Source organism: Ovis canadensis, chromosome 3 (genome assembly GCF_042477335.2).
Source record: "Ovis canadensis isolate MfBH-ARS-UI-01 breed Bighorn chromosome 3, ARS-UI_OviCan_v2, whole genome shotgun sequence".
NCBI classification, from domain to species: Eukaryota; Metazoa; Chordata; class Mammalia; order Artiodactyla; family Bovidae; genus Ovis; species Ovis canadensis.
In genome coordinates, this window is record NC_091247.1 from 79,683,189 (window position 1) to 79,710,000 (window position 26,812).

Consider the following 26,812-nt stretch of genomic DNA (forward strand, 5'->3'; position numbering starts at 1 on the left):
CAGAATGTCACTTGCTAGGCTGTGCGTATTGTTGAGTTTGTGCTCGCCTCCACAATGTGAGGTAATTGGAGTTGTACCTTTTAGAAAGCTGCTAATTTCACATAGGAAGTGCTAACAAGACCTTTCTGGGCCATGTTTTCCTTCTTCCTTTTTAAGGAAGTTACAGACCTTCAGTAGTGGGAATGGCTGAGTCCTGGCCTGGCGGAGGAAACAGCAGTAATGAACCACTTCAGCCTGCAGTTAGAAAAAGGAGGCCTCATTTTGGAGTCCTGAGAATACTAAGCACAACAAAAGGTTCTGTTTAAGCTTGTTATCCAGGACATTCTTACAGGCTACACAGCTTTCCCTGCAATGACCCTCTCCAAACAAGTGCATCAAGTTTGAGCAAATAGAAACACGCAACTTTCAAGGCTCCGAGTTATAGTTTTCTTTACAAAGCCATTTATATAATGTAAGCTGCAATTAGCATGGGACAGAGCGAGGAGATTTAGGCTGGAAGGTTCTTTTCACAAAAGATAGAAACTAGTGGAATAAGTAACAGTTAAATATCGGCTTTGGATAACTAGCTGAAAAGACCTTTTAAATCATTTACTAATAAAAAATAAAATGATTTTGCCTCAGACCTTGTTCCAACCAAAGTGTGGTCTTTTTACATCACTGAACTGATTAATCTCACTAATTTTAAATTATCCAGCAAGAATGGATCGGAGCAAAAAAAAAAAAAGAAAAAAAAGTCCACACACCCCCAAATGAAAAGCACTCCAGCTTTTAAGCCTGACAATTTCATCAAAACGTCCATAGGAATTGCATAAAAAATTCAAACCGTAATGAAATAAATTGCTACTTACATTATGAAAAGTCTGCAAAAGCTTTTTATAGACTTGAAATGCAGAAGTTATATAAACTGCACAGTTAAAAGAATTAGAAATTGACCTTTACAGATCAAGGGCTAAAATTAACAGTCTTCAGGGGAAAAAAAAAATCCCAGTTCACAATGGCTTTTAATGCCATTTTTTCCCCTACACTCATTTATCTAATAACCATGGCAAGGTTAGGATAAACAATGAACAGTATGTTTTCACATTTTCCACCTTTTTTGTCCTCCATATGAATTTCTAAAACACTTACCAGAATAGATACATAAACCTGTGACCTTCAAATGAGCTTTTTGATACTCTCAACATTTTGAATAAAAAGATCAGAAAATGGAACCACTTTTACACAGTAATGAATTCCATTCTGTTGGGTAAACAAAGCTAAATTTTAAAACAGAGACCTGACATTTGTATAGCTCAAGAAGCTATTCTGTTCTTCTGGGGGTGGGCAGAGAAGGGAGGGCGCGTTGTTAGTACTTTACCACGGTGGGCCAAATAATGACCAAATCCACAATTCACATAAAAAGGAGACAAATCCATTTGGCCGCGTTCAACAGACAGCCACCGTTTCCAAGACAAGGACAACAAAAATGCCCAATTTTTATGACCATTCCCCACCCTCCCCCCACAACAATTGATCCATCTAACAGAAAAGGGGGTTGATGGAGGAGGCCCATGCCGCCATTATGGAGCTAACGCTTATTGACGGGAGCTACAAGGGCCTCCAAAAGTTACTCCAATTTCCGTCGAGCTTTTGTGCATCCGTTGTCCTGTCTGAAAGGCTCAGTTAGGTATTGTTGCAAAAAAAGTCTGCATCCACATTTGTTCCCCTCTAATTCATACTCGGCATTGTGAAGTTTCGCTATTCAGGGGCTGATTGGACAACACTCCTGACAATGGCCAAGCGATTAGTCTCTCAGCATGGGCTGGGGTTGTGGGTATAAACCTAGGGATGAGGCTGGAATTCACTGGGGCATTCAGCTTCCTCTAGGGGCCTTCCTGAGAGGCCGTGCCTCCTTGGCTGCAGGTAATGCATTCCTTCAGACCCGGGAAACCGAATCCTCGTAATTAGCGTGTCCAGAACGGGGCAGGCCGCCCCCTCCCTGTTAGTCGGCCCTCGGGGGCCCTGCAGCTTTCTAAGGAGCTCAGCCCCTGAAACGCTGCGGCCTTGTCGAATTGAAAACTTTTCCTGGGCGGCTTGGCGGGCCTGAAAATCGGCACGCCAGGGAGGGGAGCCGAGGGAGGGCCGCGATCGGCGGCACTTAACCCCTGGCTCGCCGACCCGCGTGCAGGACTCGCTGCCCGCAACCCGGCGCTTGGGCCGCCACGTCGGCGCTCGGCGCTGCACCCCAGCGGCTGCGCGCGTCGCAAAGTGTACAGATGTCAGTCTGGTGTTTTACACGTCAGTAACTTGAATTCATTTCCATTTATTTTCCTATTGTTTTATATCATTTTATGACAATGTGCTGCATAATATAATTTAAATCTTTAATGTACAACTAATTCTCTACCATTAATTTGTCAACATGATTACTGGATATGCCACTCGGAGAAACAGGCTGACTTGAAATATGGATAAGACCTTCCTATGTGTTTTCACGAAGGTTTACATCGGAAATGACAAAGATTTACGAAGGGTTTTTTTTTTTCTTGGACTGTCTTTAATGAAAACTACAATTTCACTGTGATTCTCACTTAAACTGAGTAATTCCAGATTATCAGTGGGAAATAAGACACACGCACACCCTCCTTCTTGGAGAAATAATTAATTTAGGCAGCCCGGGTTCTCGCAGCCGCGGCCGGAAATGAGCCTCTGTCCAGCCCTTTGACGGAGAGGGATCCCCCCACCCCTCCCAGGCGGGACCGAGGCACACGAGCGCGGGCTGGGTGCCCTGCCGGAGGTGGGTGCTCCAGGCGGTGGGAAAGAAAGACAGCGCTCACCCGGGCCCGGGCCGCGTTCCCGGGTCGTCTGCAGGAACCCAAGGCATTGAGGAACATACAAGAAGAAAGGGTAGGTAGGCATAGTGTTGCTGGGCTGCCCTGACTTCCGGGACCCCCCTAAACTTCCCCCAAACCCCAGCCGCCTCCTTTCGCCGGCCGTCGGAGCCTAGCTTGAAAAAAAAAAGAAAAACCTGGTCCTTCCCTCTACGCCCCAGGAGGACGGACACCCTGCAACCACGAGCCAAATGATAACACCCAAATGCCTGCACCATTAAAAATTTAAAAAGCAGCAGCGGCACCCCCAAACCTTATTAAACATTCAAATAGAAAAATTAAGATATTCTGGGCAAAAGAAGTGTTTAGACAAAGGCTGTCTGCTTCAATTTCCCCGTTAAGCGGCGAACAGGCTGCTCGGAGAGAGAGTGACGGTGGATTCCATAAATTAACAGAAAATCCCTCTTCTCCGGAGCCCAAGTTATCTCTCCGTTGCCTGCAGCCCTGATTTAGAATGGGAGCCGGCTTGTTTACCGGTTTAATTAATGCTTCTTTTCAAGCGGGGAGGAGGGGAGGGGAAATGAAGTGACTTGGTGATAAACAGGTGTAGCCGGCCTGCCGCGAGCTCTCGGGGCCGGCGGCAGCCTCATCAGGCTTGACTGGGCATGACCCCGCCAGCGAAAAAGGTAGATGGCCCAGTTGGAAGCGCAGTAGGTGAGCATTATTTTAACTGCGAGCCTGTGATTGGAATGGCTTAAAGGGACAATCAGCACTTGGGTTTTTCTTCTTCCTCCAGAATGCATTCTGATTCCTTCCTGTTGCCGAGCGGAGGAGAAGCAGACCTTGACGATATAGGTCACAGGCCTTTTTTCCCCCTCTTCCTCAGGCTTCACCTCCAAACGTAAGGGAAGAGCCACTTAAGGAGGAAAACTGGCTCTTGCCGCTCGCTGGGGACCGGCTCTCTGCTCTGGTGGGGGGGGGGGGGGGAAATCCCTGGGCATTCTCTCTTTATTTACTTATTTCGGCTTTTAATTCCGAGAGCCTAATATCTAGGATTGGACTGTCCACCGCCTACGTGTTTCTGTGACCTTACAGATAACAGGCAAGCTTGGATGGAAAATGAAATTCAAGCGCCAGCTAATTTTAAAAACATAACTAAAAACTCATTCCCGAGGGGGAAAACGGCAGTTTCTGTAAGCACAGGCTGAACATGTTTTTAAATTAATAACTAGCCCTGGTATTTGCTAAATGATGGCTGTATCAGGGGGAAAAATTTTAGTCATTAAAAACAGCAGGTGCCCAAGGTGAGAATATATGTTTCATAACTTAAAGTCACCTGTCTGCTTTGCTTGCTGCCTTTCTCGGAGCCAGCATCCTGGAGAAACAAGTGAAACCAGAAGCTGGGTCTGTCTGCCATGCTGGCCCTTTGGAGAAAAGAGCCTTTTCTTTTTCTAACACTGCTACATTTATCAAGTGCCTCCTGGTGTCTCTGCCTGTTATTGGAAATTTTGACTGCCTCTCTACAAGGTGGTTATCCTCATCCCCATTTTTGCGAGGGGTTTGAAAATTTTTAAGTGATTTTCCCAAGGTGAGGATGAGAACCAGGGTTTCTCTCATTCCAGAGCCCTCTTCTCTTTCAACCTCTGTATTGTAGCAGTGATCCTAAAAACCCACAATCACGTGGAGTTGGTATCTTGGTCTCCATAAAGACAGGTTATGTACTTGCTTTGTACAGGAGAGATCTTTCGGCCATCTGGAGACTTCTACAGCAAGTTCAGGTTCCGGTCTGTGGAGGACCCAACATATGTAGAAGCACAAAGTACCCTGCAGAACACAGATTTCTTTCTGGAGAGATTTCTAGACTGGGAATTAGTATCTTTCAGTTTCACTGCTGTTTCTACTACCTATTAACATATGACCTTGAGCAAGTCACCTATTAAGGCAGAGTGAAGGTTCCTCACCTCTGATTGGGTACATTGCCTACCTATCCCGCCTGCCTCACAGCATGGGGCAGGGCCAAAATGAGCAAAAATGCATTGATCACTGTGAAGAGCTGTTCAAATGTATTTTTATGACTGACTTCCCAGAATTCTGAGGTCCTATTGAGACTACATTCATGTGTTTTGAAAAGAGTGAATTACTATACACGTGGGGGGATTTTTTTGTCATATTAAAAAGCCCCCTTTGTTGTACAGCAGAAACTAACACAGCATTGTAAAGCAATTATACTCCAATAAATTTTTCTTTAAATAAATAAAAATACAAAGCCCTTACTTCCTAATGTCTAAACATGAAAATCTTGGCTATATTAACAATGATGCTAAAAGTTCTAATGCATCCTACATTCTAAATCATAGACTTTTATGGAAGAGACCATTTGTTCTAAAAATTACATTAATGATGGCTAATGTCACATATAATACAAGCTCAGAGAGGTTAGATGATTTGCCCATCATTGCACATTTGTTTCCAGGCAAAGCTGGAAGTAGAACTTGGATCACTTTATGTCCAGAGGTGGTTCTATTCATAACATAATTGCTATTCACTTAACCCAGTCTTCAGCTCTCTCTGGAGAGACAGACTGCCAGGTTTAAATATTGGCTCTACCACCCCAGGAAACTTGGTAACCTCTCTAATAGTCCTCGCCTGATTGTTGGCAGATTAAATGTAATAAGGCACGTAAGTATTTAGCACAGTTCCTAGCATATAATAAATGCTCAATAAACCCTCCTCAAATTTGAAATGCAGGATCCAGGGGCCTTCCCTGGTGGTCCAGTGGTAAAGACTTTGTGCTTCTAATGCAGGGAGCACAGGTTCAAACCTTGGTGGGAGAACTAAGAGCCCATTGCCATGTGGTACAGCTAAAAAGTAAAAATTAATAAAATCAGGATCCAGGAAGAGAAACAAGAACAGCTGGCCGAAGGGGACTGACTTGGGTATGACTGTCCCTATGCAATGAGTTGGCCCAGGCTAAGTTGAAGGAAGAGACCAGCATGGCTGAGAAGAGGGGCAGAGCCCTCCAGTTGGGGAGGATCTTCTGGAGTGAGTCCTGAGGAGTCAGGCCCTTGAAATCCTTGGGCAGCCTGAGGGAGGAAGGGCAGGTACTGACTGAGAAGACAGAGGAAGCGGAAGGGGTACAACCAGGAGGGCTAGAGCGGGGGAAGCAAACTGGGGAGGCCAAAACCCAGAAAGTGGCCACCTCAGCATTCGGCCCATTGTGGTTGGGTCCTCTGCAGAGTCTCGTCCCTAGAGACCTCAGCAGTGGTTGTTTCAGCCCCATGGGGAGAAGAAAGGATGGGGGTGGCTTGAGACAGAATGCTGAGGTGGTACCGTAAAAAATGCCTGGCTGACAGGAAGCTGTCTGAGGAAGAGAGACACCTGGAGAGGCTTGTGCTTGTGGCGCTGTGGGAGGAATCCTAGCTGAGGAAGGGGAGAGGCCAGCATCTGAGGGAAGGGAGAGTGGCTGACGGGGGAGGCGGCTCTCTGTCAGGTTGCCTGGTCTCAGATCCTGGCTCTTCCGGCTGTAGACAGGGGCAGGCTTAGGGGATGCTCGGGCTTCTTTGGGGGCCTGCGGCAAAGGGTATGGGAAGATGCTTGGGCCCCAGGCCGGGGTTCCCTGCTGGGCTGGCTTTCCCTAGAGGGAAGAAAAGAGTTGCAGGGATCTGAGTTACCAGGAACCCTGCCTTGTGATCCAGTCTTCATGGATGGGCTAGAAAGCTCTTGGGTGTTGTCAGAGCAGTGGTGTATTCCCCACGTGTGGTTTCTACCTCCTTAGTTTACAGAGTTTCCAGCTAAAGGACCTCAAGATTGAGGGAGAAATACTGCATCTGATTTTGGGAAAGTATTTGAGGAACTTGAAGTGGGGAATATGTCTGTTCTGTCTTTCCGGCAGTCCCATGAGAGTGTGACAAATAGCAGGTGCTCAGCAGCTGTACATCGAAAAACTGAGCCAAGGGGGTACTTTCATTGCATGACATGAGGAAGGGGGCTTCTATGCTGCCTAAACTCAGGAGAGAGGGGAAGATCTCTCCAAGTCGAAGCCCGCCTTATTCTTTTCTATTTTCTTATCAGCAAAAGTTTCTAACTGCCTGACTGGATTATTGTAGGGATCAAAGAGTTATTTGATGTAAAGGTATACTAGACATGTTAAATAAGTCTAAGGTAGTATTACCTTGTCTATTGAGAGAGCAAGGAATGTTATGTGAGGAATTTCATTATTGAAAATTTCAAGCATATACTATAAAGTACAATGAACTCCCATGGGCCTGTCATTCAGAATCTACCATTATCAATTTATAGCCAATACTGTTTCTGCCTTCCCCACTCTCCAACCCCTACCCCATAACTGGATTATACTGAGGCAAATCCCCCACATATCATATTGTTTCACCTCTAAATATTTCAGAGTATATTTCTAAAAGATGAAGGATCTTTAAAAAACATAATCATAATTCCATTATCACATAAAAAATCTATAGTATTATTAGCTTTTAATATCATCAAATACTGAGCCAAGATGTAATTGTCTCATTTGTCTTACAAGTGGACTTTTACAGATGGTTTCACAAATCAGGATCCAAACAAGGTCAACACCTTGCATTTAGTTATCAGAAGAGGAACCTCTCCTGAGGATTTAACCTTGTCCTCCCAGCCTGCCAAAGCATGAAGATTTCTGGCCAAGGTTTGCTAGACAGCCAGAGCAGTGGTTCCCAATTATCTTTTGACTATTGCTTCATCTCTTTGAAAGCCCATCTAAGGTTTGGGGACCCACAAAAAATAAATGCTTCTTAGGGTACGTTTGGAAGTGCTGGGGGACAGACATCTGCTTGTGTGAGTGAAGTTGCTCAGTCATGTCCAACTCTGCAGTCCATGGAATTCTCCAGGCCAAATATTGGAGTGGGCAGCCTTTCCCTTCTCTAGGGGATCTTCTTAACCCAGGGATCGAACCCAGGTCTCCTGCATTGCAGGCGGATTCTTTACCAGCCGAGCCACAGGGAAGCCCCTGCTCATTTGAGGTAGAGTTCAAAACCAAGATTTTAGAAGGAAGCACTGAAATTCCTATCTCTTCCTTTCCCAAGTCCCCACTGCTCCCTTAAGGACCATCTTTATCACTATCATGTCAGGCCTTAGTCTATTCTCTCAGCTGAGCTCCTGTAGCATTTAGGACCTACCACTTATTTTTTTAATCATTTGGCTTCTAATAATGGAAGCCAACCTCTCTTGGAGGGTTAGCTGTTCTGCACACAATGTGTATCTTGTGTCTTCAATGAAATTCCAAGTTCCTAAAGCTCAGGGACCCATAGCATCTGGCCATACTTGGTCCAAGTACCCAAGACCTGTAGGTATCTGACATGTTTAAAATATCAATATCTACAATATTTATAATACGAACATCTCAAGCCAATATTCTTTACATAACTTGCTTGAATTTACTCAGTGGGGGTAGAACAGCACTGATTTGCTATTAATAAAAGTACATGCCTCTTCCTATGCATTCAAGTAATAGATTTACTGAATGCACTGAACACATTTGAAGTATTTTTTATTCTTATCAAAATAATGAATAGATGTGGTTACAAATCAAATGTCACACGTGTTCATAATAAAAACACTATAGCTTCTTCCACCGTCAGTCCACTTCTCAGAGGCAACCTCTTTGAGCTGTTTGAGTTTTAGTTTTCCCAGTGGATCGAGGCTTGCCAAATTGAGATGGGGGGAAAGTACAGGATGCCCCATTAAATTTGAATTTCAGATAAAAAATGAATAGCTCCAAATATTGCATAATATTGTAATTTTTCTGACATTAGGTGGATTCCCCCATATAATATGTAGAGTTATACACATCGTACCTCTAATGTATTTATATCTGTTTCTTCCTTTACCAACTTATTAGGTGCTGTCTGTGGAATTCCGAGTGTGAAAGGATTTCAATGTTCAATATTTATATTCTATTCCATTTTTCTACTGTTTGCTTTTGTAACTTCAACAAAATGCTTAAACCTGTATTTGCTGACCCATCATCTTTCAGCAGTGCCCTTTGAGTGCCTGTGCTGTGCTGAGTTGCTTTCGTTGTGTCCGAATCTTTGCAATCCCATGGACCACAGCCCACCAGGCTCCTCTGTCAGTGGGATTCTCCTGGCAAGAACGCTGGAGTAGGTTGCCATTTCCTCCTCCAGGGGATCTTTCCGACCCAGGGATCAAAACCATGTCTCGTGCACCGCCTGCATTGTAGGTGGATTCTTTACCACTGAGCCACCAGGGAAGCCCCTTGACTGTCTACTTGTAAGTTAAGATATTGTTACTGAGATGGTTGGATGGCATCACCAACTCAATGGACATGAGTTTGAGCAAGCTCCAGAGGATGGTGAAGGACAAGGAAGCCTGGCGTGTTCCAATCCATGGGGTAGTGAAGAGTCAGACACAACTGAGAGACTGAACAACAACATCGTTACTGATTTCCTAACCTTTCCACTATTTTTCTTTCTTTTTCCAGGTCCTATCTTCTGCCACCGTACTGGCACTTTCACATTAATAAGGTTGTTGAAATTTTGTTCTGTCCTGCTAGGACACAACCTAGTCTTCCAGGCTTTGTCTAAAGGTTGACTCTTCAAATGGGAAATGGATTGTATTTACTTTATTGTTATTCTTATGTAGTTTTATATAAATACAGTAATAATCCTGGGATTACACTTCTTGCCTTTCAACTCAGTGTCAAGGAGAACATGTCCAACACCAAGTCAAATGGGGTCTCGTTCCTTACACTTCATCATTTAATTTCATGTCACTTTTAGTTTGTTTCATAATTCAGATCTTGATTTTTTTTTAAGACCAATTTTCCCTTGGAGTTTCCAGTTGCCTTTCTTTTTTCTTGTATTATTTGCCATTATCCTATTCTTGTTTTAAATCTATTGGTTATATTCTTTAATCTCTTGAGGACTGCCTTTACCCTTCTTTCTTGGAGTCTTCTGGGATGCTGCTCCAATGTGGGCTGTTGCTGTCCAGGCTGCTGTGCACCTGACATCTGGAAAATTCTTTTTACTGCTCGTGTAGGTTACATCCCAGCTTTTCTTCTTTCTTCTATCTTAGGTCCTGCTGCTGCTACTGCTAAGTTGCTTCAGTCATGTCCGACTCTGTGTGACCCCAGAGACAGCAGCCCACCAGGCTCCCCCGTCCCTGGGATTCTCCAGGCAAGAACACTGGAGTGGGTTGCCATTTCCTTCTCCAATGCATGAAGTGAAGAGTGAAAGTGAAGTTGCTTAGTTGTGTCCGACTCTTAGTTGCAGCCTACCAGGCTCCTCCGTCCATGGGATTTTCCAGGCAAGAGTACTAGAGTGGGGTGCCATTGCCTTCTCTGATCTTAGGTCCTAGTGTTACTGAAATCTAGCCTCAAGTAACTTCCCAAGAAGAGGTGTGTTGGAGACAAGCTTTATCTATTCTTGTTTTTTTCTAAAAACGCTTATGTTATCCCTCCACTTGACTGAGGGTTTACATATAGGATCCTAAACTGAAAATAATTTTCCTTCAGAATTTTGAAGACACAACTCCATTATATTCTGGCTCTAGTGTTGCTGAGGAGAAGTCTGACACCATTCTTATTCCTGTTCATTTGTAGGAATTTGATCTTGCTCTCTGAACCTTTTACAATCTACTCTTCATACTTGGCACTTGAAATTTGGCCAGGATGCATCCAGTTGTCCCATTTTGTGCAGTCACTGGGCTGGACACTCAGTGGCTGTCTCAATGGGATGGATAGTCTTTCTTCAGCCCAGGGAAACTTTCTACTGTACTTTCTTCCTTAATTTTCTTTTTAATTTTTGCTTTTTTCTTTCTAGATAACTATTGGTTAGGTATTGGATTATTCTTCTCTTTTACTTTTCTCTTTCATTTTATTTTTCTTTCTATTCAGTGCTTGGTGAGATTTCAGCCACTTTTCTAGTCCTTCCACCGAACACTTTATTTCATCACTTGACTCTAATTTTCAAGAGCTCATTCTTCTCAAAATCCCAGTTTTAGAATGTATTATCTTCCCAACCCTGAGAATTCTAAAAAAACTGTAAAGTCATCTTCTGCTTCCTGAATCCTGTTTCTCCAGGAGTGAGAGTTTTCTGCTTATTTCCATATATCTCCTTTATGGTGGTAGTTCTCTCTTTACTCTTCACATACGCCTCCTTGGGTATCTTTCAATGTCAAATTCAAAAGAATGACAGATGGTGTGGAATCACTGTGCAGCAGTGTGTCCACCTTGCTTCAGTGGGCTTCCCTGAGCCTTTCTGAGATTTTCTGGGTAAACCTGTCTCCTGCCTCCTCTGTTGCCTCTTATCCTGTGTGTGGTTTCCTTCAGCTGGTTCCTCTGAAAGCTTCTCCCATACACCTGACATACTTACTTACCTCTCTCATATGTTGGTGGCCTCTGCCTTCCTTCTTTAATATGACATATTTACATCTTCTTGGAATTCTAAAACCTTAACAAAATTTTGGAAAGATAGGAGGGCAAAGGTATGTCTTGGGTGCACCAACTTGAACTACAAGATTAAGAAATTTTTATTTTCTTAATTTTACATTTTTATCATTTTAATTCCTCCATCTTTCTACAGCTTGGTGGCCCGAAGCCAGGAGCCCCACCTGAAGTTTAGCGTCTCCCCAGGAAAGTGTTATTCCCGGATGTTCAGCATCTCATGGCCCCTACTCTTACCACGGTCCACATAAGCCAGAGCCAGTTTCCCCAGCTTGCTTTCTATATAGGTCTGAGGTGCCCAGAAGATAGAATGAGAACAACCCTTCCTTGGGCACCATCCTCTCCCCTCATCATAGGGCCTGAGAGGCCCTGCACGCTCTACAATACCACAGGCTCCCCTGCATCCTCACTTCACCCTTCATTACCCTCAGATCTCAGCTCCAGCACCGTTTCCTCAGAAAACCTTCTCTGTTGTCCCTGACTTGTCAAATTCCTCCATCATATGGGGTCATGGAGCAACTTCTCTCCCCTTTACAGCATTTATCGCAGTCTGTAATATTCGTGAAGCAAGACCACAAATGTCTATTTTCTGTTCACTTTGATGTCCTAGGCCCTTGAGCACAAACTGGCATATAGCAGGTGCTCAAGAAATCTCTCTGGAACAAGTGAATCATTCTGAAGTTACCCCCAGGAGAAACACTCCTTCAGCTAACTGAGAAATAACCCACAGGGTGACCAGGGCAACCCCACTCAGGCTCCACCCCAGAGACCCAATGACTGATGAGGCCCTCGTCCGCACTGACCAGGGCCTGAATCCTGGGCTTCTGTGGGCGCTTGTCTGAAGCCCCAGATCTGTTCATGGAGAGCTCCATGGTCAGGGAGGAGGATTCCAGTGCAGCCCTCAGGACGTGAGGCTCATGTGGCCTTCTGAGCACCCCAGCTTCTGTAGGGACTTTGGAACAGACAAAGTTATGACTCATCTCCAGACAAGGTCCCTGAAGCCTGGAAGGAGGGCCAACAGCCAACATACCCAAAGGGCCAGGAGGAGCTTTCTTAGTTGAAGCCGTAGTCCCCGGCAGGGGGTCGGGGAGGGGTAGGGGTCCAGAGGCTGCCCAGAACCGATGGCGACATAGCTGGCTGGGAACAATGGAGCCCCACACCTCAGCTACCATTTCGGCTCTGGTTTCCCAGCAGTGAGGCTCTTATTAAATGTGGGATTACCATGTGTAAAGGACAGTGTGAATTTTGTTTGCTCTGCCATGTAACTTGCCTTTCCAAACAGTCAGTCAGAGCTGCAGTTAATCTACTGACTGTGGGCTTAGCCGGCAGGTGGCCAGGAAGCCCCACCGAATTCCTCTGAACCCTTTGTTACCTGGCCTGGAAGGAGAGATCGCTTGTTTGGGAAGTGTTTCTCCTCCCTCGGAACATTTTCTGTATTAAGACTCTTTTGTCACCATAAAGCTGAAGAGGGGATTATGATGGGTAGGCTTCACCCAGATTGCTTTCTCCAGATGGGAATGGTGTGCCGGCTGGCCTAATGAAACCTTTCTTCGGGGGACAATGCCTTTCCATTAAATTAAAGCTGAAGCCTCAACAATGCCTCTGAACAAACTCCCATTTGAATATTTAATTTGGGATGGAAGGAGCTAAGTAAACACCTCTCTCCCCTCGGCCCCTTTCTGGAGACCCCCCCTTGATGGAAAACCTAAGGTAGAAACTTGAGTTGTAGATGTCAGGTTAGTAGTTATTGCTGCCACCATCAAAGGTAGAAAAAAAAAATCTAAATCTAACATTGACTTCAAAGAATGTTGTTTACTCCTAAAATTGTTTATTCCTAAAAATTCCAGAAGTGAATGCTGATCAGATTTTTGTTCAGTCGCTAAGTTGTGTCTGACTCTTTGCCAGCCTCATGGACTGCAGCACACCAGGCCTCCCTACCCCTCACTATCTCCCGGAGTTTGCCCAAGTTCATGTCCATGGAGTCAGTGATGCCATCCAACCATCTAATCAGATTAGCAGCCACATAAAATCTTCCCAGATAAAATCTTGGCACTAGTGGCAGAGAACCCATCTGCCAGCGCAGGAGACTTGGGTTCAATCCCTGGGTCAGGAAGATCCCCTGTAGGAGGGCACGGCAACCCACTCCAGTATTCTTGCCTGGAGAATCCCATGGACAGAGGAGCCTGGCAGGCTAGAGTCCACAGCGTTGCAGAGAGTTGGACATGACTCAAGCAACCAAGCAAGCGAAAATCTGTCTGTCCTGAGCCTTGCAAGTAACAGAGATCTTTGGGATGATCACCCTCCCCACCCCAAGTGCTTAGGATCCACAGCTGAGACCAAAGGTCCTCAGGTCTGCCTCGAACCCTGCCCAAGTGCCTCCTTTTCTTCCTCCTCTTTTCTTCTTCAGGGATTCTCTAAGATAGAGATAGATGTTTAACTAGGCTCGATTCTTTCTTGTTTTTTTAATGGGTGCAGTGACGCTCAAAAGCACTGTGTGGAAAAGGAATTTTCTTCACCCTCCTCCTCTACCTGGCAACCAGGCAGCGAGGCAACAGGCACCCAAGAGACGGAGTTGTGTGTGGGCTCCTTTGTGCTAAGAGTCAGAATTATCCCAGAATAATCTCTCTGTGGATCATCTGTACAATTTTCTTGTCCCTACTCACAGCACGTCAGCTAACTCTTGGTCTCCTTTTCACCTCTGGCTTCCTGGGGAAGACCACCCATCTTTGTTTTGTCCTCCCAGAGATGGTCGTCAGTGCCAACCAGGTTCCGTGCTGGCCTGTCCTCCTCTCTTCAGTTTTCCTTCATTTTCATCTTCTTTGCCTCTGGTGGGGATGATCAGAAGCAGCTTAATCACAGTGGGAGGGGATGAATTCTCACCCCAGCACACTTGATCTGTCAAGAGCTCACTTTCTGCCTTGCCAGTGGGGAAGCAAAGAGAACCCAGAAAAAGATTTACCTGGCCTTTGCTGACCTGGTGGCCCTTGAGCTTAATTAACCTCAGCCCAGTTGAGCTGGAGTAGCTGTCGGGGCCACAGTGCTGGACACCATCTAACCAAATTCCCTACATGCATCCCGGGGGTTAGCAATCAAGTCCCAAGGCAAAGGAAGCATTTAAAGTGATTTTAGAGACTGGCCACCAGGACCACCCAACCATTTCTACCACTTGGGATCCTGGGCAGCCAGAGCCTAAAATCCAGGAAAAGCTCCTTCTCAGGCAGGACCTGTGTGTGGGGGTGGGTGTGCACCACACACATGGTCTGGCACACAACTTTTGATGGGCGGCTGACCCCCAGTCTCTCCGGAGCGGGGGCCCAGATGTGTCCACACTGAGGAGTGGACTGCCTGGCATCTGGTCAAACACAAGCGTCCCAGAGCTCAGAGCCCCTTGCTCAGACTCAGCTTTCAACCGTTGCTTGGCTTCCACAACTCTACAGTTTTTAACAACCACACACTGGCGATGCCACCCTTCTCCTATGCATTCAAATTAACCAGTGAGCTGTCTTTCTTGGGGTGCCTTTCCTCCAGGCAGGGGGAATCCCAGGCAGAGTGGTGGCCAGTGCTCCTCTCCTTAATTTCACCTCTCTGAGTCTCACTCTCCTCCTTTGTAACAAGAGGGATGATAACAGTAACAATGTCAGAGGACTGTTGTGAAGATAAAATGAGATGATATACAGAAAGCCCTTAACAAAAGGCCTGGGGCACAGTAAGCACTTAAGTTGCTTCTACCATTTCCCTTTGGGTCCAACCTGTCCTCATTAGGGGCTTTCTGTCCTTTAGTCCCACGATTGTATTAATAGAAAATGTGATCTCTGAGGACAACTTTTAGAGGTATTTTTTGGGAGGTTTGTGACATTTCTGCCAATTCCTGAGTGCAGCCCAGAAAAGAGGGTTGAGATGGGGCCAGAGAGATGTCCCGGGCTGGCTCTTGCCCAGCCTCCTTTCTCTAGCCTCCCTGTTCCATCACCCACTATGTGCCAGGTGTTAGGCTGCCTCGTGAATGAGGCACTACCCCCGCTCTCGTGGGTCGGTGCACTGGCCCTGGGGCTCTCAGGACCCATCAGTAGGGCCAGGCTCCGGTCTCAGAGCCCTCAGTGAGGTCCCGCACTTGGCACACGCTACAAAGACAGACCTGGGACTCTGCTTCCACGTCTGCATCCACCAGATAGGAATGCTTTCACGCCAGGTCCTTGGAAAGGCCACTTCAGGCCATCAGTCCCGATGCCCCCGCTTCTGCAGAAAGTCCAGCCCTCTAGGCTGAACAGATGCTCCTTCCTCACTGTCCAGCCCTCAGCGGTCTCTGTGTGCTCCCTTCACCTGTCCACCTTCTGTCTATTACATCTTCCAGCTTCCTTTCCTGAATCCCCCAGCCTCCTCGTAGCAGCCGGAGTGAGCTTCTAAACAGAGAAGCCAAGACCATGTCACTCCTCTGGTGGTCCCGGCTTCCTCTCCGGGCCTGCAAGGTCCTGTACCCGCCTCGTGCCACTCTCTGCTCAGCTGACATGCCCCGTGCACCTGCATTCTGCACACCTGCTCCTGCCTCGGGGCCGCTGCACTTGCTATTACCTCTGCTTTCACTGCTCTTTCTTTCAGCCTCCAAAGGCTTTTCCATTACAGCTCAAGTGGTACCTCCTTCCTTGACCATATATCTAAAAAAGGCCCAGCCACTTTCTAAAATATCAGTGTATTTTGCCGTCTTCGTCACATCTCTCCTGATTGGAACCGGTCGGGTTTGTGCACATGTAGTTTGCCTCTCCCCCCTCCACCGAATGCCACTCCGTGGGATCACAGAATTTGTCGCTCTAGTTCACGACGCTCCCCTGAGTGCCTGGCACCTGTTAGGACGAGTGAACCAGTGACTCTTTACCTCATTTAACTCACATTCCTGCATTTCCTGCAAGTCTACATTTCCTGAAATCTTCATGAGCTTCATGCCCCTGGTAGGGCCTTTCCTCCTCCTGCCAGGACCGTTGTGGCCTAATATAAACCCTGCCTTCTCTTTCAAAAGGCACTTGCTCCTTCTGCTGATCTCTAACAATCCTTAGCCAGTCCTCCATGGATTTGCTGCGCTTGAGGACAGGCTCTGTCTCCCTTCTGAGTTTATAAGCACCATGTGGGCAGGGACCCCCCCCCACGCCCCCGCCCCCGCCTCATGCTCCAGTTCCCCTGCACAAGGCGGACACGCATCAGGTGCATGCATTGCTGAGTCAGGACGGCCCTCCTGGCTCAGGTAACCCTGTGAAGCTGATGAGTGGCTCCTGACACTTGGATTCCCCCATTTCCGCTCTTTCCTCTGGTCTTGGGCCCCTTTTCCTCCTCCAGGTTCCCTGTGTCCTCTCTCTACCACCTGCTCCACATCCCCTCCCCCTTTCAGGCCTCACCTCAGATCTTCCACACCCAGGACCAGAGCATCACTTCTCCCAGAGGAGCCTGATTTGACAACGACCCTGCCTGGAGTTCAGAAGGTGGTCTTTGGTGGGATTTCGGTATCCTGAGCTTTGGGCCTCCTAAACCCATTTGACCCCGTCATCTCCTTGTGTGATGGCTCCTTTTCTCAACCGAGACCCCTCAGCGAGGCTTTTTCCCACCAACCTGTCTGAGGTAGGCTATTACTCTCTACCAATAGTGCCCTATTTGTTTCCCACTGAACTCACTATATTTTATAATTGCACTGGCACATTATTATTTACAATGCAAGTCACTCGGTGGAGAGCGGTTTTGTCTTTCTGACTAGGCCCCAGCATGTCATGGGGGTCTTTCTTTTTCACTATTAGATCCCCAGCAGCTAAAAGGGTGATGGCACACAAAAACATTTATAAGTGAATAAACAAGGAGGTACTCAGACCCCCACTATTCCTCTTCTCCCTACACTGGTGACTGAGGCAGCACTCCCACCACAACCAGCCTGGGGCAGAGCAAGGTGAAACAGCTGGGTCATTCTAGAACTCACAAAAGAAAGTCTCCTGAGAACTACTATTCTCTAGGGACAAGCTAATGTGGGACAACTCTTTCCTGGTAGTATCAGAGAATTCTTATTCTCTGAGGCAATCAAAATCTCTGACCCTGATTGATGATGGAATGTTTTTATCTTGACTACTTTACAATTTAGCATGAAATGGGAAATTATCTAGTTAAAACAGGAAAAAACATGTCCAGAGAGATCAAGTAGTTTGCCTAAAATCACCAGTTTGTTACTAGGGAAGCCCAGGCTAGAACCTAGTTATTCTGGACGCACTGTACTTCTTCCTGCAGCCGATTTTCTCTTGTGTTCTCTCCCAGGAGCCTGTGAGGGATTTGCCTTTGCCAAGGCTGATTTTTCTGAAGGGTGAGTGAGGCCTGTGGGACCTGAATCCTATTTTTGTCTTTTTACAATATAAGTCACTATGTAACTCAACATGTTTTAGGCAAAGCATTCTCTCAAAAGTTTTAGTACCTCAAGATATGCTTAAGGGATGCAAAAAAAGTACATCAGAGAGAAAAGATCAAGGTTGTATCAGCTGTCTACTGCTGTGTAACAAACTGCTCCTAAACTTACTTAGTTACTTAAAACTATCTCTTATTAGCTCATGAGTCTGTGAGCCATTCAGGTTGGTCTCACCAGGCTTGCTTGCATGCAATAATGAACAACTTAGTTGGCCAGGGACTGTTTGGTCCTGGATGCCTTTGCTCACATGGTTGGAATGATGGGGGTGAGTGGGTCACATGTCTTTAGTGTATAGCAAGATAGCTTGGACTTTTTCACATAGTATTTGGGTTCCAAGAGAAAACCCCAATGTGCAAGTGATTTTGAAACCTCTGCTGTACTCATGTCTATGAACATTTCATTGGCTAAAGTAAGCCAACATAAGTTCAGAACCAAGTGGTGGAGAAATAGATTCCATTTCTTGATGGGGAGGAGCTGCGAAATATTGCTGCCATTTATTTTTCAACCATAAGGGCAGAGTGAGATAAATCCCTTCAGTATGGGGGAGGGAGCCTAAAAATGTAATAGGGAAGAACAAATCTGACTCCATATTAGATCTGTCTCTTTTCCTTTAACCTTTGTATTCTATTGCTTTTGCTTTAAGACTGTTGCCTTTAGCCTGAAATATACTGGCTAGCCCATTCTCAAGGCTCTCTGACCTTTGAGGGTATAATACTTTTCTGTTCATATAGAGATAAATAGTTGCAGAAAAGAGAATATTTATCTTGATGGAGGTTCACAGGAATATGGTGACTTGACCTGCATGGACAGCTGCAAGAACAAAGCATTCCTACACCAAGAAGTCTGCAACAACCAGCCACTCCTCTCTCTCACTTTGCCTTTAAAAATGCTTTGCTGAAATCTTTGGGGGAGTTTGGGTTTGGGGGCTCATTTATTCTCTTTGTGTGGCCCTTCAATAACACTTTCTCTGCTCCAAACTTTGTTTCAGTATTGTTTGACCACACTGTGCAGGGTACACGATCTTGTACTAGGTAACAGAAGTAGGGCTTAGAAGTAACCTGATTGTGAGGTGTCGCCAAAACACTGACAGCAAGGAGGAAGGCAAGTTGGAGCCTCTTAAACCTGTGTCACTCAGCCTAGAGGTCTCCCACAACCTGAAGAGGGCTGAGTAGGAAGAGTGGGGCAGACAGGAAAGATATGGGGTTACTTGGGTGCTATGAGCTGCTTCATTCTGCTGTCTCCTGGCATCCTGAGATGCTGCTTATATAAACGTTTGGCCAAGAATAGAGAGATAGAGAGAGAGAGCACGAGCGAGCGAGAGCGAGCCTCAGCCTTCTACCCAAAACATAGGCCGGTCAGAGCTGTGGCCTCTGCTCCTAAAAATAAAGCCTGTAAATGAAATGAAGGCTAATGCACCTGGAGGTGAAACCACAGGTCAGGTGGGCAAAGCTTTTAAATGGACTGTCTTTAAATGGACTGTGTCAGGGACAGCACAGTGACATTTCCCCCAAGCTCAAGGAGAGCTTGGCCATCAGAAGGCTGACTGCAAATCACGATCGCCGTGGGCTGAGCTCACTTTCGGACCCTGCCCAGGTTCCACATTTCTCACATCAGTAGCCAGCAAACAACCACAAAATAGAATCCAAGTGACAAAGCCCTTCTCAATGGCAGAGGCGAACCTCACACAACAAATCAGTGTGTTCAGACTCCTCCGCCCCTTCTGCCCGTGGACCTGGCCTGGCCTGGGATGGAAAGGTGACAGTGGCCACCAGGAAGGCCTGGGAGCTTCCAAACAAGGTGAGGGAGGGCCACTGCTCAGAGGCTTTTTGCTTGGAGCTCCAGACAAATTAAAAACCTCCTTACCGGCCATTCATTCGGAGGAGGCTTCTTCCTTCCTCATCAGGGGGGCTGTAGTGTTGGAAGGAGATCAGATTCTGGAAGGCCTGGCCTCCTGGAGCTCTCAAAGAGGGGGAACCTGAAAGAATGGAAAGAGAAAGGCCCTAACCCGGAGGAGATTGGCAGGCAGGGAGTGGGGGTAAAGTGCAGCTCAGGTCACTGGGAAAAAAGAAATCTCAAAGTAAGGGAGTGAGGGAAAGTTCCACTTCCAGCCTCATTATGAAAGGAGCTTGGGTATAGAGAGGGGCGGGAGAGCCCAAAAGAGGGAGAAAAGGGAAATGAAACGTGGCAGAGAGCAGAAGAGATTCTTGTGGGGCATGGGCTGTTCGAAGGAACTGGGGCTGGCAAAGGGGCCGCCTCTTCCAGAACCGTTGTGGAGAGACCTGGAAGCCCATTGCCTGGAACTCCCAAAGAGGGAGGGCAAAACGCCCTATTACGGGTGGGACGAATTGATTTCCCAAAGAATAGCATCATTTCCTCCAAGCGCCCTCTCCAGTCCTCCTTAATCTGCCCTGGAGGCAGCAGGTGACCTCCGAGGAGGCCCCTGGAGGTGTCTTTGTTCTGGGGCATTCTGCAGCCTGCCCCATCCCACCCCTCGCACCTGGGCAGTAGCCTCCAGGTGCACTTGTCCATCCTTCACTGGCCGGCCAGGAGGGATGGGAGGATGCCTTTGTAGGCGAAAAGCCACGGATCCTTCAACTTCTGTTTTCCCTTCCACTTGACACCTCGGGTGATGGTTTTCCTATACACTCCTACGCCACAGAGACCTGCTCCCAGGGGGGTAAAATAGTTTAATCTGCAACACTTTATCTGGTAAGACAAGTTTGTGACTGAGTCTACCTAGCGGGCCGACCCTCACTATTTATTCATGGCCAGCATCCTGCTAGTCGGAAGCTCGGCTGGGCCCTGGCATCCCCAGGTGTCCCCCGCTGAGTCCTAATCCAGTCCCTCACGTTTGCTAATTTAATTGTGTAATGGTCCACACCTGAGACATCCCCGGAACTATCTTGAGGACATTACTTAGCTTAAAAGACTAATAAGAGTATTAAGGCAGACTTAGACATTGAAAGCTTTTACCATCTCAAAAACATCTGAGTCAAGCAGAAGAGAACTGGAAAGGGGATGGGGGATGGGCGGGGGCGACCTCCAAGTTACAAAAAGCAACAAGAAGTAATTAAAGTTCTTGCCGAGTGATTCTGAAATATGTATTTAGCCCTTGTAAATTAAATACCCTGGGTTTTTAAAGAGCGATTTCCCTAAACATCTATTATTCACATCAGTAGGACAGACTGTAAGCCACTGTAAGATTTATGGAAGCTAAAAGACTTCCTAAGCTAAAGGTTAATGAAAGTGTAATTCGAATCATGAAATCTTTACGTGTCGGCTCGGTTTACACCGAGGGCTCATTAGGGATGCCTCGGGTCCGGCGGGCGGCCCGTGACGTCACGGCGGGTATTTAAATGGGCGGGGCCGGGCTGCTCTGCATGTAATTCTTTAAAAATATAAAAGCCTCCCTCTCTTTCCTCCTCTGTCTCTCCAGCTGTAACAACTTCACCGGCTGTCTTGGTTCCACCCCGAGGATTTCGCTGAGAGAACACGGTTAGAGGGAATCAGGAAGCAGAGAAAAGGTCACAAATAAGCACCTCAGGAACAATGAAAGCTTTTCTCTATGTGGGAACGTTGCTAGAAAAAACTGGAAAGGTATTAATCAGAAGTGGCTATAAATCCTCTGGAGTTTTGCTCTTAGAAAACTCCTCAGAGAAAGTCTTGAAGGAAATGCAGGTCAAAGCCCAAAAAAGCTCTTGATCAGAGATTGCCGGAGGAAAATCTTCCCAGACGCCGTTTAATAGGCAGCAATCACCCCAGGAGTGGGGAAGCCAAGTACGCTTGAAACATGGTTGCAATTCCTAATAGATCTTGCCACACTTAAGGCACTGCAAGCTCCGTCCAACGAACAGCTGAAGCTAGCTGGCGATTCATAAAGCCAACAGTTTAAAGTTTATTATGATGAAAGCACTTAATGACAGCCATCGCTAGGGGCCCATCATTTATAAAGCTGTGCTGAGTATTAGACATGTAGCATGACCACCAATTTTATGTCACAATTGCTACCATAAAATGACCTTTGGTGATTTTTGCTGCATGTGGTGGACAGCTCTTCCTTCACATTAGTGCTCTGTGGCTTTCTTTGCAGACTATTATGCTGTCTAAAGCTTATTTGGCACTGTCGTGAGCCTCAACCCTTGTTATTACCCCAAAGGCCTGTCTTAAAAAAAAAAAAAATAACTCATGCTCTATTACACCACTCCAATAATTTACAGTTCTTACCAGCTTGGGTTAGTGTAATATTTTAATGCAAATATGCTTTGCCATTGCATTTTATTAAAAAAAAAAGTTCCCATGTTTCTGGCTAGGACACTATCCATTTGATAGAGTCCACTGAAACCAGCCTCTTATTCCCTGGTTAGGTCTCATTGAATGGGCACTTCTTTCCCTGACTGCTTAAAAACACCTCCAGGAAGAAAAAAAAAAAAAAGAAAGGTTAATTAAACTTTCCTCCAGAAAGAGTTTTGTGTTTTTTTTTAAAAAGATTCTACGTGTGATAAACCCACCTAGCGCAGAAACACTAATTCTTATTTCCCTACATCCTGTCCCAATGCACATTTACATCTGAGTAACATTATTTAATTAGGATTCCATTTTCCAACCTGCTTTGTGTAGTTAGAAAGTGTTTGAATACCCGGCCACTTTACCGTTCTGATGTAAACTGCTGCTGAGAAAGTGGTCTGTCCATACTACACCATCTTTAAATTGTGTATATAATTTTATAAATGATATAAAATCTGCTTCTAGTCCCTGAAAAAAAAATACAAGCATGGCACACTGCAATTTTGGAAGGATTTAAAATATGTGATTTCTGCTGGTACCTACTGTATTGGGTTTAATATAAAGCTTTTTTCAATAAGGTAAATTGTTACATGACAAACTCATCTTCCACCATTATCATCTGCTGTTTGTGTTTAACAACAGGAGTCCCGCTCTAACAAAACTGTTGTAATGGCTGTACAAATTACTCAGCTGAAAGCTTTTCACCAAACAAAACAGTATTAATCAGCAGTTCTTATGAAGGTGCTAATTAAAAACAATTTTCTTCCTCAGTTTGCAATACTAAAGCCATCTTCACTTGCACAATTTCCAATATACAGCTACTGTATTTGCTCACACTTCAGGCCCTCTATTAACTATTGAATCTCCTATTAGCCATTTTATTACATTTCTGTTTACAAGCTTGTTGACATTTTAAAAGTCACAGTATGATCTGTTTTATCTATTAAAAAATGTATTAATTGAAAAGTCAGGGGGACAAAAAAGGCAAAATATAGACTCGAAATGAACAGACTTCCAGGGCAGAGAACACAGTGAGCATTTAGTCACAGCCTGGGCAGTAAGGTCTCTAGGTAAAACAAAATCTGAGAATTAAACGTGGCATTTTAGGCGTAATGGTTTGTTAAACACCAATGGGCTCCTTCTTAATTTGGAAATAGTCCATTCAGGAAAAACATATTTGCCCTCCTTCCAAATTCAGTTTCTAAGGAGACCCAATCTGACTTTCAAATCAATTTTTCCTCTCTGGGCTACACTCTCTCCAGATATATATTTCGAACAGTCTGAACTCAGGAGATTTTTGATCTGGGGTAGGGAGTGTATCTGGAATCTGGAGCCCAGATCGAGGGTCTAAACAGCTCTATCTTCCCTGTGGGTGTGTGTATATGTTTGGGTGTGTCTACATACACATGACTCCGTCTCCTGTGTGAGTATCCTGCCCCCTCCCCAAGCCCAGTTGCTTGGCATAAACTGGAAACAAGTCAAAGGCTGCTTAAGCACAAAGACCCCATGGAAGCTGGGTTGAGGCAAGGCGACAGTCCACTCCTATTAAAAATGAAGAAGAAATCTAACCCTTAGGAGAAGGCATGCCCCACATTTATAGATGGAGAGAAGGAACGCACCCCCAACCCTGCCCCCATCACCACCACCGCAACAATCTCCTACCTGTGGTATTAAAACCAGGTTCTCCAACTGTCAAAAGCAGTTAACTAGTTTAGGAAAGACACCTGGCTGTTGAAATAGGGCTCCAGAGGGCCACTAATCCTTCCATTCACTCAGTTAACTGCTGGATCCCCCAAATTGATTCAACAGGTATGCAGTGGTAAATTCAGCCCATACTGAAGCCAAAGGGAAAATCAGCAAGGGGTGGGCAGCTCTTCTCTGAAAACACCCGAGGAACCAGCCAGAAAAGCTTTTATGGCCCGACAAGTTTTCTGCTGAATACTGAGCACCTAAATTACCCTTCCCTAATGGAAGTTACATTTTCATGCTCAGTCAAAAAGCCAACAAAATACACAATTTATACAAAATAGCATCAGCCTCTTAGGCAGTCTTTTCTAGCACTTTTATCCCAATTCACAGCATATGTCTTGCTATAAAATAAAATAAATTTCTTATAACCAACTTGTATGTGGCTGTTCATATCACTGCTTTAGAACTGACCACGGGCGATATTAGAAACATTTTTACATCTAACCAAATCTACTTAGTATGACAAAGGAGATTAGTGCATTTTCTCAGAAGATACAGGTACAATTGCAAAGACAGGCTTTGTTTTGAAACAAACAAATGCACAATTACACAGACAATTACGGAATGTGGTATTTCAATTGCAATTATGCAACCCAGTACTGATGCAGAGAAATAATTCCTAATCATAAAGTTTTAAAGAAATGTAAATGGATGAACTGTGTAAGGTAGCTATATCTTTTCTCCCTCTCAGTACTGGCTTTTCACCAAAATCTGAGAAAGTAAGAATACTTTTAAACTAGTCAATATTACACAATGTTAGTTTCTTACAAACTTCCAAAGAGCCTGGACTAGTAATATCTTCAAGTGAGGGTCCCATTAAAAGACAATCTATGAAACCCTTAACGTTTTACAAAAGATTTTCTAAGTTTTAATCACATAATGTGTGTATTTCTTTACTCGATATCTTTGGGTAGCAATAGCTCAATTCTTATACCCTGTCTCAAGCTTAGGTAACTGTACCCTACCATTCTCAGATATTAAGGAAAAAAAATACACTACTAGTTCACTTTTTAAAATATAATTTCTTCCAGTGAAATAAACACTGGATTTCTACACCCACAATACACAAATGTAAGTTGAATTCTTGCCAATTCATGTATTTTCATGAGAAAAAAAACGGAAATAGTCTCAGGGTTCTGCTGTTCTATATTTTATGAGAAAAAAAAGAATAGACCATCTTAGATGCTATTGCAGGGATCGGTTTCCTTTGTCTGGCAAATTTAGTTGCAGGTTTTTCAGAAATCATTTCTCTGTATTTTCACCACTATAAACTACCTGCGTTGCCTTTTAAAACATTCCAAATTCTAATTTTTAAACAAGAAAATGTGAAGCCAGTGTGCAACCTATACAGTCGCCAAAGGAGAGCTGCCACTAGCTGAACTACTCAGCTAAATGGCTGGTTTGCATTGCCCTGGTCTTTATCTAGCACTGAGAATAGACTGCTGTTTTATCCAAAGAGGAATAAATTGCTGTTATTGTGATGTTAGCCCATCACTTGGCATTGCAATTCAAGTTTTTGTGAGAAAGAAATGTATGATCTAACTGCGACTTGACCTATGCCTTCCGAGATCCATCTAGGTGCTCTAATGGAGCAGAAAAAGTGGTGAATACAAGGACATGCAAACTGATGGTGAAAAATTTGTTTGATGATAGAAGTGAGCAGAGAAGACATTTGAGAGTCGCTGTTTTTATGACAGCTAAGTTTGTTTAACATGCAAAAGGACTCGCTCCCCCTCCCCCACCGTGTCTCACCTCTCACTTTAATTGTATCACGCCAAATACATGCTTTGCCACTACTAAAGACAGGAGTATCCCTATATGGCTAGCCTACTACTGACATTACTGTCAAAGTGGGTACAGATGATTCCTTACAGATACACATCTGAATTTCCACAAAAGGCATTAGAGCATTGTGGGGATGCACCAGGCAAGGAGAAGTTGGGTTCCCTGCAGAAAAGTCATTCTCTCTCAATCCTAGGTAGCACCTACTAAATGTTTACCATCTACTTGCATCACCGCATAGAACCACATATACTTACTTTCAATCGGATAATTGTGTGATTGAGTTTTTAAAAGCTCACCCTGGTTGCCACCTTGTTTTAGCAACCATTTATTCAAAAATTTCCCTGGGAAGGACCTGTTTTGAATGAGGCCTGGAGAACAGCAGTAGATTTGAGCCCTGATAAAGGCTCACTTTTCATTCATAGTCGGAGCCTAAATGTGCTCTTCTTGTACCTAAACAGATAATAAGCACTCAGCACACTCCTCCTCCTTGACACAACACATTGAGACTAATCACACATAATTGGAGAGGAGGAGCAGAGGGCTGGCCACGCTATTGTGTCCAGAGGACAAACGGTCAGTCTATGAGGCTTTGGGCTGATGTAGTCATTTCTTATACATCTATAGGGAAAAAAAACATCCTGTTTAAAAGGAAAAAGAGAATGGGTGAGAGAGACAGCCATTAAAAAATGGGGGGGGGGGAGGAGAGAAAGATGGCAGATTTAATACAATTAATCTGAGGGTGATCTGAAAGATTTGTTTTATTTATTTATTTATTTTAACCAGGAAAGAATCATCATGTTTGCTGGTTTGGCAGATGAAAAACGACCATCACTAAAAATACAACAAAGACCAGGATATTTTCTAAAGAGGGGTGCAGTGGGGTGGGATATGAATCACCAACAGAAATTCTCAGTCTGAGAGGGAAAAATATTTGGGTGGCTTACAAGTCCCATTCACATCTCACATAGGCTGCTTATACATATTTAAAGACATAGGTTTGGTACAGAAAGAGCAACAAGCAGATGGAAAAAAGAGGAGTCTAGGATGGCTGGAGAGTCACGTGGGTGAGGACAGGTGGACCCCATAACCCACACATGGAATGTCTCAGAGGTGGTGGGGGCCCAAGTCCTGGGGGTTTAAAAATCTCAGGAAGCCAACAGCTTGCTGCATATTATACCCATTACAGATTTCTGTTTTTGTGAAAGTATTGCCTGTGCACTTGATGTTTTCTTCATCTTTAGAGCTGTTTAAGCTTCTATCCATCTTTGGTTAAAATAAGCAGAAGCGGGAAATGAAGATTTTCTT

At 45.0% G+C, this 26,812-nt stretch overlaps 1 protein-coding gene and 1 long non-coding RNA gene across 6 annotated transcripts in view; one reads left to right on the plus strand and one right to left on the minus strand.

The window, feature by feature from the left end:
* The first annotated feature begins 2,740 nt into the window (after positions 1-2,740).
* On the plus strand, positions 2,741-22,150 carry LOC138438132 (uncharacterized). Its single transcript, XR_011256266.1, has 4 exons — positions 2,741-2,886; positions 16,667-16,866; positions 17,545-17,590; positions 21,126-22,150. It is a non-coding gene; the product is annotated as an uncharacterized lncRNA (long non-coding RNA).
* Positions 22,151-26,241: 4,091 nt separating this feature from the next.
* Positions 26,242-26,812, minus strand: part of CAMKMT (calmodulin-lysine N-methyltransferase) — a 415,590-nt gene continuing 415,019 nt past the window's right edge. For all 5 annotated transcript variants that reach the window (XM_069583416.1, XM_069583414.1, XM_069583412.1 and 2 more), the window contains one exon: positions 26,242-26,812. This exon is cut by the window's right edge and continues 28 nt beyond it. In XM_069583416.1, coding sequence (XP_069439517.1) covers positions 26,763-26,812 — 50 coding nt within the window. In that variant the 3' untranslated portion in view covers positions 26,242-26,762.